This window comes from Microchirus variegatus (assembly GCF_963457635.1).
Source record: "Microchirus variegatus genome assembly, chromosome: 3".
Classification (NCBI taxonomy): Eukaryota; Metazoa; Chordata; class Actinopteri; order Pleuronectiformes; family Soleidae; genus Microchirus; species Microchirus variegatus.
Genome location: NC_139804.1, coordinates 19,176,042 through 19,192,194, shown reverse-complemented (window position 1 = coordinate 19,192,194; position 16,153 = coordinate 19,176,042). Strand labels below are relative to the sequence as shown.

Below are 16,153 nucleotides of genomic sequence, written 5' to 3'. Positions count from 1 at the left end.
AAAGTTTTATCTAGAAAAAACACTGTAGTTGTACATGAACACCAGATTCTGTGTGTTAAATTTGAAATTTGTGTATAACACGTATTTAAAATAACATTTGTTTGAGTCTTTGTCTCAATGTACAAAAACAGGCAAACATTCTTTGAACTATGTCCAGGTGTTTTTCCAACTCTCTCCTCCCTTGTGACAAAGCTGCTGATTCACCAGCTTCCTGCTACAGCGTGAGTGAAATTACCGTAATAACCATGTGTTGACTATGACGTGCAACTTCTCAACTTTCAGAAACCGTTGGAATTTTCCCGATAGCACAAACTGACGCGTATTTGCAGTAATGCAAAATGCACTTGCGTAAACGTGTCGTCTGCGATACGCTCTGTGTTAAAGGGTTAATAGGACAGACTGTAGCATGAAAGGGGGAAAGCAAGAGAGAGACACAGTGTAGGGCCATGTCTGCAGCTAACCTACATGTTGATGTTAATGTTGATTATCTTTGTAATTAACCGAGTACTTGTTTGGTTTGGAAAATGAATGGTCAGAAAATGTTGAAAAGTGTTGATCGTGTTTACTAAACCTGGACGTGATGATGTTCTCAAATGTCTTGTTTCGTCCACAAGCTATACTTATTCAGTTTTTGTTTTATGGAGCAAAAGAAATGAAAATATTCACATTTAAGAAGCTTAAAAATCAGAAAGCCTGTTTAAATTATTGAAAAAAAAACACTCAAACCAATTAATCGATTATCCAAAAACGATTCATTTAGTAATTGATTAAAAATTGTTGGAGCCCTAGAGTTTAGTATTTTGTACAGAGCCTTTTTCCTTCTTTTTTACCAGAAGACTCCACATATGGAAGAGGTTTTTGTTCACCATTTATTGACTTCAGTTGTATGTGTTACATAAATGGCAGTAAAATAGTTTGAATTACTACTACACAACTTGGTCACAGTGGCTTGTCATCTTTAAAAAGAGGGTCTGGGAAAAACTCCTCAGAAAAATGTTTATTGAGCCTCATTTCTGAATAGACTTCCATACAAACCAGTGGAGTTTTTACCCTAATGGCCATTCAAGAGAATACAGAGTAAAGGCACTTCCACATACCAGCCTTTCCACAACTGTCTGCTGTTGAACTTTAATACACATGTTGACAACACCACTGCCAATACGACAGGGGAATACAGAAATTACATCAGCAGTGTATTTAAGAGACATGTTGACTGAGACTCCTCTGTAATCACGCAGACAAATTAGTGCCTCCTGTTTAAGTATTTATGAACATCCTCTATGTGAAGTGAGTATTGATTGTGTGTGGAGTCAAATTATTAGGACAGTGATCCATGACCAGGCCATTTGTCAAAGTCACTGTACAAATGGCTGATTTCAAATTAATGACCATCTTGGCTTTCCTTTCAAAGCTTGCTTTTCCATTAAGAGGCAGTGCTGCTAAACTGCATGGGACTTAAGCTAAGAGACAGCTGTCAAGCAGACTAAGAGAGCAAACAGTGCACTTTTATTCATACCTATGTGCAAACATACACACACAGACAGACAGACAAGCAAACATGTGTGCTCAATCACAATTGAAAAGGTGAGAGGTAGAGCGCTCTGTGGCACCCAGAGGTTTTTTTTAAAGCTAGAAGCTCCACTCCCTTGTTGTCTCTGCAGCCTGTTCCCGGAGCGCCTGCGTGTGTTTGTCTCACTGCCGCGTCAAAGTGTGTGCTCACGAGGTGACTGTGAGCAGGGATGTGTTTTTTAGATGACATGAGTGTTTATTTTGCCAAATCCCTGTGTTTGCTTTGTATACATTAAGGGTTCACACCCTTAGTGACATTACTTGAAGAAGATTTCATTCAAATGTCACTCCTGAGCTTTACATCCATCAAAACAGAAAGTTTTTCATTAAGAAAGTAAAACATGAATAGATGCATTTTTGATTAATATACAAAAGAAACAATAAAGACGTCCATTCCAAAATATATTTAAATTGGCCAAAACAAAAACTAATCAATCGTTTTTCACTTGAAATCCACGACTCAGCACCTAATGAACTGTGATCCCCAACCAATTTGAAGAGATACTCTCGACATGTGAATGATAGGTGATAACAAATCCTGTTATTCCTGCTATACTAGTTCCCTAGACTGACACATGAAATGGTCAGATAGAAGAAAAGAAGAATTAAACTCAATTTAAGCCCCATGGCTTTGTTTTATCACTTCAAACATGACCTTCTAACAGATGCTAAACTGCAGCCTCTATTAATTTTTAACTGGTAAGTTTAAGACCAAATATCAAAAAATGTACTGTGAATTGTTGTGCTGTTATTAGTACTTTCCAGTGTACTTTTTATGGAAAAAATGTTGCGTCACTATGAGCAAAAAAACAGTTTTCCAAAGCTCCCTATCTTTGTCACTGAAATAGTCATGAGCACAACGTCCAACACAAGAATCAAACTGAACTATGCTGTAGTGTGTCGGTCATGAGTGATTCGTTCGAAAGTACGAATCATTTGAGTGAACGAACTGACTGGAATCACTTCATGAACTGATTCGTTCCTTTCTTATTTCAGTTGAGCTCAGCAGCTGGGAGTGGAACTGCCGCATTTTGTGAAACACTTGTGAAGTCGTTCGCAGACGCTGTCACTCACTCATGAATCTTCGGCAAACGACGCCAGCCAACGTGCGCCGAGCGGGGGGGGTGACTAGTAAGAAGAACTGAGTCTGCCGTGCTGCTGTGATTCGCGAACGAACTGACACAGAGAGCTGGTGAACTGTGGCTGTGGACATAAATCTCATGAACGAACTGACACACAGACCTGGTACTGTGGCTGTGGACGTGAATCTCGCAAACGAACTGACACACAGAGAGCTGGTGCACTGAACGATCGGTGAACTAATCTTTTGAACGAATCATTTCAATGAACAGATTCTAGTGATTCAGTACACTCAAATGAACTGCCGATCCCATCACTATTATGCCGAACTGTAGATCAGTTAAAAATACTCAAAAGTCCTGAAAACATGCGTTAATCACTAACATTTAGCAGGAAAGGTCTAAAATCTCAATTTCTAACAAATGAGTCTGGTGTATTTTACGACCACACTGTCAAAAGCCGGCGACCGTGAGCCGAATCACAACCTGACTGTGACTGTGTCAGACAGAGACTGTGCTCCAGTCATGCATGTATGGATGCATGGATGTACTGAACGATTCGCTGAACAAATCTTATTAATTAACTGATTCTAATTCACCATACCCACATCAAATTCAAATCACTGATGCTAGCCTACAAAGTGCTTCATGGGTCTGGTCCACCTTCTTAAATGCTCTCCTAAAGGCCTATGTTACACCTCGAATACTCTGTTCATCAAAGGATTGTCATGTGCCAATCACCCCGCACAAGACAATCCGGACTCTTTTCATGTGTCGTTCCACGCTGGTGAAGTGACGTACCGAGCGCTACCAGCTATCTTCAAGAAGCTCTTGGAAACCCAGCTCTTCCAAGACATCTTCTGTCCTACCACTTACCCTAACCCCTACCCTATCTCCTTCTGCACTTGGATCCACCTCAGCACTCTCACCCTCTATCAGTCCACTGTACCTATCTAGTGTTCTAGAGTTCTTTCCATGACTACTTCTTTGTCGCATATCCCTCTCTTGTAATTCGCATTAGATAAAAGCGTCTGCTAAATGCTTAAATGTAAATGTAATGATTCAGTACAGTGAAAAGAACTACTTTGCAGCTTTTTCACTAGTTTGTGTCACATATAAAACAACGTCACAGCAGTTTCATTCAGCCGTGCTATGACGATGTTGAGGACCTACTATGACGTAATGGAAAACAACGTGGTGGATGCCAAACTGAGTAGAGCCGGGTAGTTCTAGAACTGTAGCCTTCAGTTAGCATCAAGACTTAAAAGATTGTCATTATTTTCATTTCAGTTTCTGCCAAATGAAAATAATATCACATACATTTCACACACTGGTCCTTTAATGCCAACAAATAGGAGAGTGGCGTATACTTACAAGCTGATGCACATCACATGTGTGTTAACACAAATATCCAGTGCATTTAGGCATGTAGACACGGTCAAGATGAGCAGCTTAAAGGGACACTGTGTAGTATTTATGGGTTTATATGACCCAAAATCCACTTTTGTATACATATTATGTGCTCCTGCATTGTCTAGTCGCTGTATAATATTCTTTGTTTCATTTTCGTAGTGTTTCAAAAAGTCATGTAAACTAACATGGTCGCGGGCCGCTACTGCATTGCCACGACGCCATGTTTCTATCGGAGCCTGTTTAAACAAACGAGAGAGAACAAATCAAGCGTCGCTTTACTTGTAGCGGAAGTCCCGCCTCCTCTCTCTCCGCTTCGTCTGCTACGGCCGTGGTAGCTCGCCCTCTCCTTTGCCTCACGAACCTCATCTGCTGACACGGAAAAAGACGACGAGGACGACATTTGACCGGCTGAGGATACCGTAGCGCTCAGGGAAGGGAGGGGGTGAGCAGAGGAGCAGTTCTTTGTTGTAAATTTCAGCCTGTCCTCTAGATGGCACTATAAACTACTTACTTCCCCTTTGAGTGAATAGTCGAAAAAATACACAGTATCCAGTGAGCAGCAGTTCCCTGTGCAGAAATGGTTCTAAATGATAGAAAGGCAACGGTAACTCAAACAAGCATGTTCTGAACGCAAACTTGAAGCAAGCGGGCTATAGCAGCAGGAGACCATGCCAATTGCCACTCTCTTGCCGTTCTGAGATAATATTGCACTCTCAAAATGACATTATTATCACTAATGTTAAAATGTGGTGAAACTAGGTCGAGCAAAGTCAGATACAGACTTTTCACAGGACGCAGATTTATTCCCAATAAGATAATTTGCTCTCTCATCATCATCCTCTTCCTTACATATATCATTATTGTTTTTTGTTGTTGTTTGTTTCATGTTCTACGCACTCACACACCCTGGTATATACAGTAGAACAGCTGATTTTTTCCACCAAGTATCACCATACGCAGCTGAGGAACCACAGTTTGAGAATCATGTTGCTAAATAAAACACAGCAGAAGACACAGGAAGAGAATATGGTCTGGAGTTTTCTGTTTAAACATTTTACCAGTGCCAAAGCAAAACAGTTTGTAGCAAAAGTTAATTGTAGACATAATCTGAGTCAAATCAAATCAAATAAATCCCATGTATATATATATTCTGCATGACTGTAAGGCATAACTGATGCCTTCTGCCAGCTAAGCAAACAGGCACTGGGGCCAGATACTGAAAATCAAAGCCGAGCAATCACAACTTGTGAGACTTCAAGAGGAGCGATGGTGATGTCACCTCTGCTCACATGTTAACCCAGTGGCACCGGGAGCAAAACACACTGGTCTGGCTATAATCTATCTCCAAATGTTTATGTGGTGGACTCAAGCAATGCCATAATAGTAAATGGTTTTAGAACAAGCCCAGACTCGAGCCGGGCACCACTCCTCAATAAGTCAGCTGCATACAGAGCTGTGAACAGACTTTTTGCTGCTGAATTGTTCATGCTTCTTCCCTTGGGATACTCATGTTGTACTCACTCCACAATGGCTGGAGTATTCATTCAGTGACTCTTGACCATCTCTTTAACATTCTTTCATAACTTAATTCTAGACACAGTAAACCTGTGTCAAGGGATTGGCTAAACAAAAGTGACAAAGTGAAAGATGGAGACGCCATGTTGACTCTGGTCACTTTAGAGAGCTTTGCTGGGATAGCAAACAAGCACAATTAGCTTCAGAAACAGATGTCATTCTATTGTGAGTGACACAGCAGATACCAGAGGAGCAGCCTAACAACAGGGATAGCTGAGACTGTTCTCACTGCTTAATCACATGAGCCTCTGCAGGCAAAGTAAGTAAACAGTGCCCCTATCTGTCCGTAGAGGGTAAGACAGACAGGTCGACTTGATTCTGGGCAGGGCAGCGTGTCAAGGGTAACAAGGCTTAAAGACTCAAGCGGGAGGTGGGCAAAGGCAAAGACAGCATGTCTGCAACACCTTCGTGTCACAAAAAAGGGATTATTAGGTTGTCCCATGATCAGTATACAATGATGCACGCACACAGGAATACAGACGGCCCGATTAATTTGAGACGTAGCTGTTAAAAGCACAACAGGGGTGCGAGGGGCTTTGTCCCCCCCCCCCCCCCCCCCCTAAAGAACTGGGTCATGACTGAAAACCAGGAGAGGAGAGAATAAAGGAAACTGCATACAAATTGGTTGTGGGGGTGGGTCCTCGTCACCTGCCCACCCTCTTTACACATGGCTGTGTTTGACTGAAATTTCACACAGCTGAGATGAGACTATAGCTTAAACCTCCTTTTGTGTTTCTGTCAATAATCATGTTTGCACTCTCATGAGCCTGTGGCTTTAGCTCGAGTAAGTTATTTGCTGCTGCACCTCTACCACCTACATGACTGACTGATGTATGGCTTTGCTGGTACACAGGGATTATAGTTAGCAGTTACTGACACGTTTTCTTTGCTGCCTTTTATCTCCACGTTCTGCCTCCCACTTTTACACCATTTGAGCAAACAGTGTCTACAAAAAACAGACTCACATAAAAACAATGTTAATGACTTTTTGGTTTTTAATTCTTCAAGTTCACTTTGGGACAGATACTGGCAGTATGAGGTCTACAATATTGAAAAATTATATATATGAAGTCAACTTTTACAATACAACTTGAGTAAAAGTCTTTAAGTATATGACATTTACTATACTTTAATATCAAGAGTAATTTTCTGATATCAGTTTTAGGTGTAAAAGTAGAATTAGCAATGGTTGCTCAGTGGTTGAGCAAGTTGCCTTTCAACTGGACGGCTGGTAGTTCAATTCCTGGCTCTGCCAGTCATTACTGTATGTGTCCTTGGGCAAGACACTTAACCCCACATTGCTCCTGACGGCTGTACCAGCAGTGTGTGCGCTGTGAATGTGTCGGTGAATGGGTGAATGGCTAAACTGTAGTGTAAAGCAACAAGTGGTCATCAAGCTCTATAATAAATGCAAACTGTTTACCAACTGTCCTTATGATTTTATCTGGTAGTAACAAGTAACAAAGATAGTTTGGGGAAATGCATTGGAGTAAAAGTTCAAAATGTATTTAGGAAATGTAGTTGCAAGTTGCTAGAAAATATAAAGTATAAGTATAGATACTCATAGATTTGAAAGTGGGAATTGACAGTCAGTTTTCTGTGTCCACACTATCATGAAAGGTCACATAAATGCGAAAATCTGACATCAATCACTTCAGCCTGGCAATTTGAAAGTAGCCAAAGCACTGTAATTTTGTTTCATAACACACCAGCACACTCCATCTCTGTCCTCTTTCATATCGCTTTGTTGTGAATGTGCTTTTACTTGGTTAATTCCTTGCTAAATCAGCTATATCAAATCAAATCTGCATGGAATGTGCCAAAAAACTACACAGATTTTCAAATGCTGTTTCAACCTGTCAGGTTTGGTGTTGGCTGTAGAGATCGTGCCCGACCCACCCAATTTAGAACAACAACACACATTTAGAACAGCATCAGGTAAGGATATTATTGACAGAGCCTGCTCATAAAAGCATGAAATGATATATCATGTTGCTGCCATAATCATATCGATAATGTGGCCAATAAAGGCTAGTGAGAAAAAAATAAGTGCAATCTATCAACTACCACGGAGATAAATATCAGATAATATAAAACTTTGTCTCGAGAAAGAAAGAAAAACATTTGTTAAGCAAATCTGAGACAAACATTTAAATAATATGTTTTTGTAATGCATGAATACCTTTACTATACTTCTGTGTTATTGTGGTTATTATCATTATTAAATTGTTGCCCTGATGGAAACCAATGCTCCAGCTCATATTTCTTATATTAGGTCATATTTCACTTAGAAAGTAAGAATTGTATGTAGATTATTTAGTAATTATGACAAACATAAACACAAAACATGAATTACTGCAGCAGAAAACGATTGCATATTATTTGTCCAACCACACATCATTCAGCCATGTCATAAGTGGAATTCTCCAACATGTCTCGACTCCTGAGAATGGTGACACAGATCTAATGCAGGTTATACCATATGACCCCAGACTGGTCACGGGGAGCAGTGAGGGTTAAGTGATGGGTTAAAGGGATAACACCCCCATGTTACTTCAAGCACATATGGATGAGGATAGATGAGCATGAGCATCAGAAGATTAAGGAAAAGAAGAAGTAGTTCTACAAAACACTAATTACATCTGAGCGCTGGTTGAATTTCTTTGAACTGTGTTTCTTTAGAAAAGTCTCCACTTTGACCTTAGCTGTATCACTTTCACTTAAGACCTTAAAACGTTAATGTTGTTGGACTTCTATTCTAGTATCTGTGAATTAAAAGGGGACGTGAAATGCTGTGCAATATATGATAATACCAGTATAATGTTTTGTGTGATTAAAAATAAAGGCCATCTCACTATAAAAACTATATAATTGCATGCTGACATACTGATGCCATGACAACTCATTTAGGGTCTAAAGTGTGTCATATCCAATCACATTCGCAGGACATGGGAGCTGCTGGTTTATTTTAAACATCAAAGTCACACAATAACACAACTGTCTCTACTGATTCTGGTATGGGAGAGTGAGTGGTTTGCAAAGCAATACAAAAATTGCAAGGTAACAAACAGCACACAAATTTGATTACGGCAACAACGAGATGCATTCAAGGTACCCAGGTAATTTTAGCCCTAATAAATACTGTTGTAAAATACCTCATAAAAATGTTGCAAAATACCCAGTTTTCATGACCCCCTCTCAGATTGCATGTATCTGGACTGTGTGTACACGTGAGTACACGATGAAAATATGCAAATTCCACAAAAAAAAACAATGTATATATCAATATGTAGTGTTTGTTTATTAAAATTAAGATTCATTGTCAAACTATTTAAGGGTATAGGAATATAGGAATTTAAGGGATAGTTCAGGTTTTTTGAAGTGATTGAGTTGAGCATTTTAGGAACATATACAGCACTTTTTCTGGCCAGAACTTTGTAAACCGCTCTCTTCCCATACCAAAGTCCAGAGGAAAAATCAGCAGTTTTACATCTCACTTCACAAAAGTTCAAATGTGAGTTGTTGTAAGCAGTGGACCAGCATCTTCTTCACGGTTTCTGGTGTAGGAAAGCAAGAGCTTTAATAACTTTGGTTTCTAAGCAGAAACAACTGTCTGACAGTGAGATTAAGTGGTGAACATAATGGTTAAGATGTTGCATTTAAGCAGGGGTAGCTTTTATTAGATTAGCCTTTTTGTAAGTGGCTAAAATCTTTAATTCCATCCGTTCCTGCCATGTTATCCAGTAGTGTCTGGGTATCAGGAGCGTGCTCAGAAAGGTGATTTTCTCTGCAATGTCAGTGTTGATAATGTGTCAGTACCTCATACAACCACACTTCAAAAATCCTGAATGATCCCTCCATCAGTGATGAATCTAATATAGTTCTGCTCTCACTCATATCAGAAATAGAACCTTGTCATTTCTCACAGGACAACCTGTGTCCTTTTAACAAAAGTAGCAGCTCAAACACTAGCGCACACACAAATGCCGAGTTACTATGCCGTGCAGCCTTTCATGGTGAAATGAAAGGCTATAGGGTTTGTTGAGTACATTTAGAGAAAGTCACCTACAAAGTCAGGAGGGTAAATATAAAGAGAGATGGGCTTTGGAACTGAAGAAACAATGAATTAGAAAGGCAACTTTGAGCGGCACCTGTTCTGAAGCCGGAGCACCAGGGTGGAGGAGTGGAGGGGACAAAAGCTGAGCATTATGCTGGTTTTACAAAGAGCAGGCAAGTCTGTTTGCTTTAGAGGTGTTGCCTTTGCTGCCCCAGCGACTGTGTGCTGCAGGGACGCCCGCGGCTTTTGTTTTCTGACACGAACAGGGGGTGTCTGGAGCAAGTGGTGAACACTGATGCGTGACTGAATTCCTATTGGACTGCTGGAAGTGGGACAGTCTGTGGAGGACACCTGCATGCTCAGCTCTATAGTGGCTATATATTACGAAAAGAGCAGCACCAGCATGTGGGATGTGCCACTGATGATGGGTTCTGATAGTATGATGAGCATGGCTAATGTCAGTATAATATTTTGTCTGGAACTTACAAGACTTTGGTGTTTGAAGCAGCGTTTTATCTTTTGTCCACAAATTAGATGTAGTGTTAAAATAAATACTGAAATGGACAGTCAGACAGGTTTGAAGCACATTCACTTGTCAAAATGACATGACTACTGTCTACAGATGTTTGGTCTCTACTGGTCTCTCAACCTGTGTCTTCAACAAACTGTCTTCTTCCTGGTGACAACTTTGCCTCAAATACTTGTGAACTCCATTAATTGTTGATGACACAAATGAAACAATTTGCCAGTAATAAACATTTGCTTCTGTATAGACCGTGCAGCACAAGGCTGGTTTAATTAATTACACTGAGTGGCCACACTATTGGATGCACCTGCTCAACTGGTCGTTAACAGCTAATCACATGAAAGCAACTTTGGTAAACTTATGCTGCGTTCCAGGGCCCATCCAAACCAGTTGGACGTGGGACTTATCCTACCTCCAACTAGAAAAAGTGGACTGGAATGCCTGTCGAAGTGGGACCTCCTACTCGCGAAGTCTGGGCTGATCGACCTACCCCGACTTCACCAAAATAACGTCGGAGAATAATGGCAGTGCCCATGTAGTCACATGAATAGGCTATAAACTTTACTTTTCTGTGTATAGACTTGTTTTAGACACAGCAATTTTATCACAACTTGTTTTTCATGTTATGGCGTGAAACTATGTTGTTGTTTTTATCTGTTAGCATGAAGATATGTAGAGCTACGGTAAAAGTACACTCATGACGTTACATATCAATATGTATCGCTTTTACATATACGGCTCGCTTGTGTATGTAAGTAGACTGAATTGCTGACAGTCTCTTCAAAGCGCCGTGATCGTCCATGTTTTCTAACATTCGACTTCAATTGCTGGAATGCTTTGAAGTAGGAGCTACTACAATTCACGTAGGATAAGTCCCACATCCCATTTGTTTGGATGGGTTCTGGAAAGCACCATTAGGCATGTAGACGAACTGATGAATTTCAAACAGAGCATCAGAATGGGAAAGAAAGGTGAGTTAAGTCACTTTGAACATGGCATAGTTGTTGATGACTCGATGGACGGGTCCAAGTATTTCTGAAACTGCTGGGATTTTCACTCATTGAAATGATAATATTAGTCACTATTAATCAATATCAACTATTACTGATATATATATATCAGTCAATATTAGTATACATATACATATATATGTATATATATATATATATATATATACACATATATATTAGGGCTGTCAAAATAAATTTTTAATCAGATTAATCACAGGGTAGCTGTGGATCAATCACGATTAATCACGATTAATTACCATTCGTAAATATGCCAGAAAAATTTTCTTCTGTTGGAACGGAGAGATAAATAAAGTATGTGAAAATATGAATGTAAAGAACAATAAAATACTGTAAATAACTTTTTTAAAAACCTATACAAACTTAGTAAAAAATAAACATTACATTGTAAAGAACTCACATTATAAGACAATATAAATAAATAGAAAAAATAAAATACTGTAAATAACTTTTTAAAAAAACTTTAAAAAAAATTATACATTGCACTGTAAATAACTCACATTATAAACAAAATATAAAGTATAGAAGTTAAATAGTTTTCTTGTGGTACTAAACCCACAGCAGGAAATTCCTCATCAGCACCTTTGAAGCACTGCTTCTACTAGTTAGTGTTAGCGTCAGCTAGCATTCTGACGCTAATGTTAGCTGCAGTTCAAATCTGTGTCCCGGTTAGACAATGACTGTTAATGTTATGATTATATCATTATCTGCGCCAGTAGCACCACTTACAACTGTGTCTTTCTTTCTTTTTTCTTCATCCTCTTTTTTTTCTTCTTCTTCTAACTACCAGATTGATTACTCCTCTTCATTTTCCTTCAGCTTCATTTACAACTTGCAGAACGATAACTTCACACAGGTTAACGTGAGGTGACGTGGGGCCCCTTTAGGGAGGTTTCCTACTGAGATGTCACTGCAAATCAACCATTGTTGTTTAAGGGGGACAGGGATGCGGCTGGTCAGTGGTCACTGATGCATTTAGGCAACAGCCCTCAGGCTCCGAGTGTCGGGTGCCCCCTATCGGCTCGGGGGCCCCAAGCAGTTGCCTGCCTTGCCTGTTATTTTCATAAGCTGCACGTCTACCCGTAGCGCGATGAAAGTGCATTAATGCGTTAAAAAAAATTTAACAAGTTAATTCCACAAATTAATCATCCTGCGATAACGGGTTAATTTTGATATATATATATGTATATATATATTCATATATACATATATATATTAGGGCTGCCCTGAAACTTTTTATATATACATATATATATATATACACATAACTGTGCAGAAATCTTCAGCCACCATTAGATTTGTTGTTTTAGCAATTCTATAACGACAATAGAGGATAATTATTTCTATATCACTTTACTGGAACACATCCAGAAAATATGTATGCAGTTTTTTGTTGTTGTTTTTTTAAAGAAAAAAAAAATTCTGAAAAAAATAAAAAAACATCCTCTACAGGTGTCAAGTATTTAGTGTGATCTCCCCTTACACTTGAACAATAACACAGCTCTGTTAATGCTGGAGTGGAACCTTAATTAATGTTATTGGTAAATCCTGTGTTTATCCTACTATTTCATTAAAAAAAATAACCAGCATATCTGCTGTAAAAAAAATACGCCAGGTTTATTTAAGACATGCTTGAGCATTACATACACATGTTGCATGAGTTAAACTCATTGACAGCTTGCTAAAGACCAGCTTTAAGTCACATCACTTCATTACAAATGCCAATGATCACAGAATTTGACAGACAGAAAAAACGACAAAGCTGGTGGCGCCCTGAAACTTTTCACAGTACTGTGTATATAGTCCAGAGTTCAGTTCAGTTCAGACCTTTATTGTCCCAAATTTGGTTTGCAGCAGTGGTTAAAAAGACACAAGTTAGGACACACGACGTAAGGACACAGAATATTGCAAGCAACCTGACAAAATTGAGCTACAAGAAGTGTTTGTTTAAAAAAGGCTGATTGATTAAGTGCATTAATTGCATTGAGACTTAAATGGAACAAAAGTTTGGAGGATTGGTGGAGTATTGTTGTGATTCCAGTGGAGATATATACACATATATTTATATATATATATTTTATATATATATATATTTATATGTATATGTATGTGTATATATATATACACACTGTATGTCGCATATTGTTTAGGTTATGGGTCACTCTTTGTTGTCTACATTGTCACACCATAAAAAGTAATGATGCATTCTGTGCAAAAATGGCCACCCAAATAGGATTAATTCAAACTTCAAACGTAGGTAGAAGGTGTGTTTGTGTGCACACTTGTATTCAACACTTTTCTCAGCCCTTTGCTTTTGCATTGAGCCCGTGCTCCACTGTAAATCAGGGAAGCTGCTGCCGCTGAAAGCCTGACGTGGAGCACAGAGAAAGTGGATTTAACCTGTTCAAACAGAGATGGGTTGAGAAGTGTCATTCCCACGGCGAGGTGTGCCAGCAGGCTTTGAAAGTGTGATGAGTCAGGACAAGCTCCCTGCTCTGTTGCCACAGAATTAAAACACTGAGAGTGTCCTGTTTGATTTTAAGAGCTCATGTTGTTAAATAGTCTCGTCTGTCATCACTTACAGATTCTACTAAGAGGCCAGAACAAAGAACTTTTCCCGTTAATACTCAGTGTCGGGATTTTCCTGAATTATTCATATGATTGTGTGTGGTCAGAATAGGTGTGAGAATGCTAGAATGGAAGGGCAAAATATGTTGTGAAAAAACAACAATAACACATATATAGGGCCGACGCTGTGTCCTGTCTCACGTTCATTTGCATGGACACCCAAGATGAATTTTACAGGGATGTTTCACTGAGTGTGTTGAGGCTGTGGCCCTCAGGGCCCCAACACGTGCAATATTTACTCTGGTTGGACCACCAACAGCACAGCGCCTTCACTCCTCCCACTTTTCAACACGCTACCTTGAATATGTGTAAGTCCCCAACTTTTACTCAGCCTTCTGACAAGTAGCTCTCTGACAGCTCTTAATATGTCACCTTTCACCTGCACTCTGTCAAAAGAAAAGGCAATCCATCATTTCAGGAGAGAAAAACAGAGAATTTAGCACGGGATGAGTGAGTAGTTACATGATCTGCTGAAATATTTGCAGAAGGATTCTCAAATGTAGGAGTGCTTAAGCATATCTGAGGGAGTTTCCCCACATCTGCCCAGCATGAGCAGCAACAGATGGTAAAAAAAAAAAAATCCACCCCTGGAATCACAACCGTACTCAAATCTTTTATTCAATTTAAGTCTAACGCAACTTTGTAGACACAGCAGAGCATTTGAGGTGATTGTCTCAGCAACTGTGATTCGCTGTTGTTGCTTTCCCCAAATATTGCTTGATACCAGTTTTAGTACACTACCGGTCAAAAGTTTGGGGTCATCTATACAATTTTGTTGTGTTTTCCATTAAAACTCACACTTTTATTCATCAAAAGAGTTGCAAAATGAATCGAAAATATAGTCAAGACATTGACAAGATTAGAAATAATGATTTTTATTCAAAATAATAATTTTGCCCTTTAAACTTTGCTTTCGTCAAAGAACCAGCAAAACTGTTTTCAGCTGTGCTAACTTAATTTCAGAAGGGTTTTCTAATCATCCAATAGCCTTTTAACGCGATTAGCAAACACAATGTACCATTAGAACACTGGAGAGATGGTTGCTGGAAATGGGCCTCTATACACCTATGTACATATTCCATTAAAACCAGACGTTTGCAGCTCGAATAGTCGTTCACCACATTAACGATTCATTTATATATATTATACATTAACATTTATTACATTTATATATATTATATTCATTGAAAAAAGTGCTTTTCCTTCAAAAATAAGGACGTTTCTAAGTGAGCCAAAACTTTTGACTGGTAGTGTATGGATTGTGACTAAGGCGTAGAAAGTATTTGCTTAAGGTAAGGAAAAGTTCATGGTTCTTCCCAACTCTGTTGATCTGTTTGGTAGACGTGTCTTAACACATCACAGTGTCTTCATAATGGCACAACACGTCTTCTGACGTCTGGTCTTGAACTGGTTTTGAACTGTGGTCTGGGAGGGAGACGTCTCGCTATGTCAAAAAATAACATAAACTAGGAGAAAATATGTAACTCAGAATGCAGTTGAGAAGTGTGTCAACATTCATACATTTACACATATTTCAGATCAGCAGTGACTGAGCATGAGCCGCTCTTAATTCTGCACTTACACAGACTTCCTACCTGTACCCAAAACCGTCAGCTCAGTTTTGCTATTCATAGGCATGGATTATGTTGCAATTGTAATGACAAAAGATTACAAAAATGCTGCTGTGTAAACTTTACAGGGCTGTTTGAGTCTTGTCTGAGTATTACAGTGTGTATGTGCAGTGTTTTGGCATTTGTAAGCCTTTTAACGCAGTGTTGTGTTTCTTCACCTGGGACTTCCATTTGGATTGTGTCTCACTGGTTCACCCCAACATCAGTGCAATTGTCTTCTTTGTTTTCATGTGGTATGTGTTTTTTTTTTTTTAACAAAGACTAAATTTAAGTCTAAAAGCTTGAGTGAGCAAAGAATTCTCGTATAATCTTCACAGCCAAGCTAGACCCTCAGGCACCTGGTAATTCAGCATCTAATGGCAAGTGGAAGATGCCTGAGAAATGTTTTTTAGTGAACTGAACCTACACTGCAGAGCTTTTGTGTGCTAATATTTCAGCATTACTTAGGCAGAAACATGCAGCTTTTTTTTTTTTTTGCATCATACTGTGCTACAGTGTTTAAAGAGGCTATCTCTTTATACCTTGTCTTAAAGCAAAGTGCTGTTCCCAAATGAGAAGCAAATGTTTCTCGAGACAGATTTATGAGACACCATCATTCAAGGCCGTGCAGACTGTGCAGCTCAATAAAACATACGGTGACTAAGAGC

General features: G+C 39.2%; 1 protein-coding gene across 1 annotated transcript in view; it reads right to left on the bottom strand.

Annotated features, from left to right (window-relative positions):
* Positions 1-8,033: 8,033 nt before the first annotated feature.
* The window catches only part of brip1 (BRCA1 interacting helicase 1), a gene marked incomplete at both ends in the record, with an annotated part of 57,514 nt that continues 49,394 nt past the window's right edge, over positions 8,034-16,153 (bottom strand). Inside the window, 3 exons of the mRNA XM_083886875.1 lie at positions 8,034-8,079; positions 9,788-10,067; positions 13,501-13,615. Of these exons, the coding sequence (XP_083743001.1) occupies positions 8,034-8,079; positions 9,788-10,067; positions 13,501-13,615 (441 nt within the window). The remainder of the gene's footprint in view (positions 8,080-9,787; positions 10,068-13,500; positions 13,616-16,153) is intronic.